The sequence below is a fragment of the Andrographis paniculata genome, unplaced genomic scaffold (genome assembly GCF_009805555.1).
Source record: "Andrographis paniculata isolate CXL003 unplaced genomic scaffold, ASM980555v1 Contig69END, whole genome shotgun sequence".
Taxonomy (NCBI): domain Eukaryota; kingdom Viridiplantae; phylum Streptophyta; class Magnoliopsida; order Lamiales; family Acanthaceae; genus Andrographis; species Andrographis paniculata.
In genome coordinates, this window is record NW_026137605.1 from 8,303,257 (window position 1) to 8,304,213 (window position 957).

Genomic DNA, 957 nt, shown 5'->3' on the forward strand with positions numbered 1-957 from the left:
AATTATTACGTGTTTAAATATAAATATAGAAAATATATCATATAAATTTTATTATACAATTTATTTTTGTAGTAGCAAAAATCATACACAGAACTTCCATGTAAAATCACAGCTAATACAAAAATAAAATATATAATAAAATCTATATAAATAATTCATACATTTAAATTTAGATACACGTAATAAAAATATAATCTACCACATATAATTCATCACCCGAAAATTGTCAGCCCAAGAGCAAGGAGCAACCCGACTGGGGAAACCCGACCCGAGCCCGAACCCGGGTAGTCAATCGGGTAAAGATTACCGGGCGGCGCATTTATGTATATGTAAGGAGGGCTTGGCGGGTACTGTCGGCCACAACAAGGCGGCGGAGGAGCGCAAATTGGAGGCGGCGGTGGCGGCGGAGGGCAAATGGTGATCGGCGGCGGCGGAGGCGGCGGCGCGCCGCCGCACGCGACGGTGCAGGGAGGGCAGTTTTCTCCGCAGTGGTTGTGGGATTGATCATTATTATTAATGTCGGTAGTGTTTTGATCGAGCAATAATTTTCTTGGAAATTCTTGAATTTGGGGATGGGACAAAGTGGGAAGAACAAGAACAAGAATGGGAATTGTAAGAAAAGTTGTAGTGATGATAAAGTGTGAAAGCTTGAGGGAATCCATGGGAGGATTGTATGTATTTTTTATCAACGAGGGTTTGTTATGTAATGTGTGTGAGAATGAGATACTTATTGTATTTATTTATTGTCATCTCATATTCCATTTATTTTGGAGTGTAGTAATAGAAAGGTAGGCCGGATTCGAGCTCAAGTATAAACTGACAACATATGAATATATAGTGGTAGTGTAGCGACGGTGAATGTTGACATATATAAACGAAGTATATGAACTGACAACGTATAGTAATAATCCATATAGAATATGTCACAATTGATGTCAGGGTAAAATACATGTAAAC

At 38.9% G+C, this 957-nt stretch overlaps 1 protein-coding gene across 1 annotated transcript; it reads right to left on the reverse strand.

The window, feature by feature from the left end:
* Nucleotides 1-212: 212 nt before the first annotated feature.
* LOC127263997 (formin-like protein 14) lies at nt 213-662 on the reverse strand. The gene has a single exon (XM_051293323.1). The coding sequence runs from the start codon at nt 660-662 to the stop codon at nt 213-215; it is 450 nt and encodes a 149-aa protein (XP_051149280.1).
* Nucleotides 663-957: the final 295 nt, after the last annotated feature.

Coding starts and splice junctions, on each gene's coding strand:
- LOC127263997 (XM_051293323.1), bottom strand. CDS start 662: ATGGATTCCCTCAAGCTTTCACACTTTATCATCACTACAACTTTTCTT.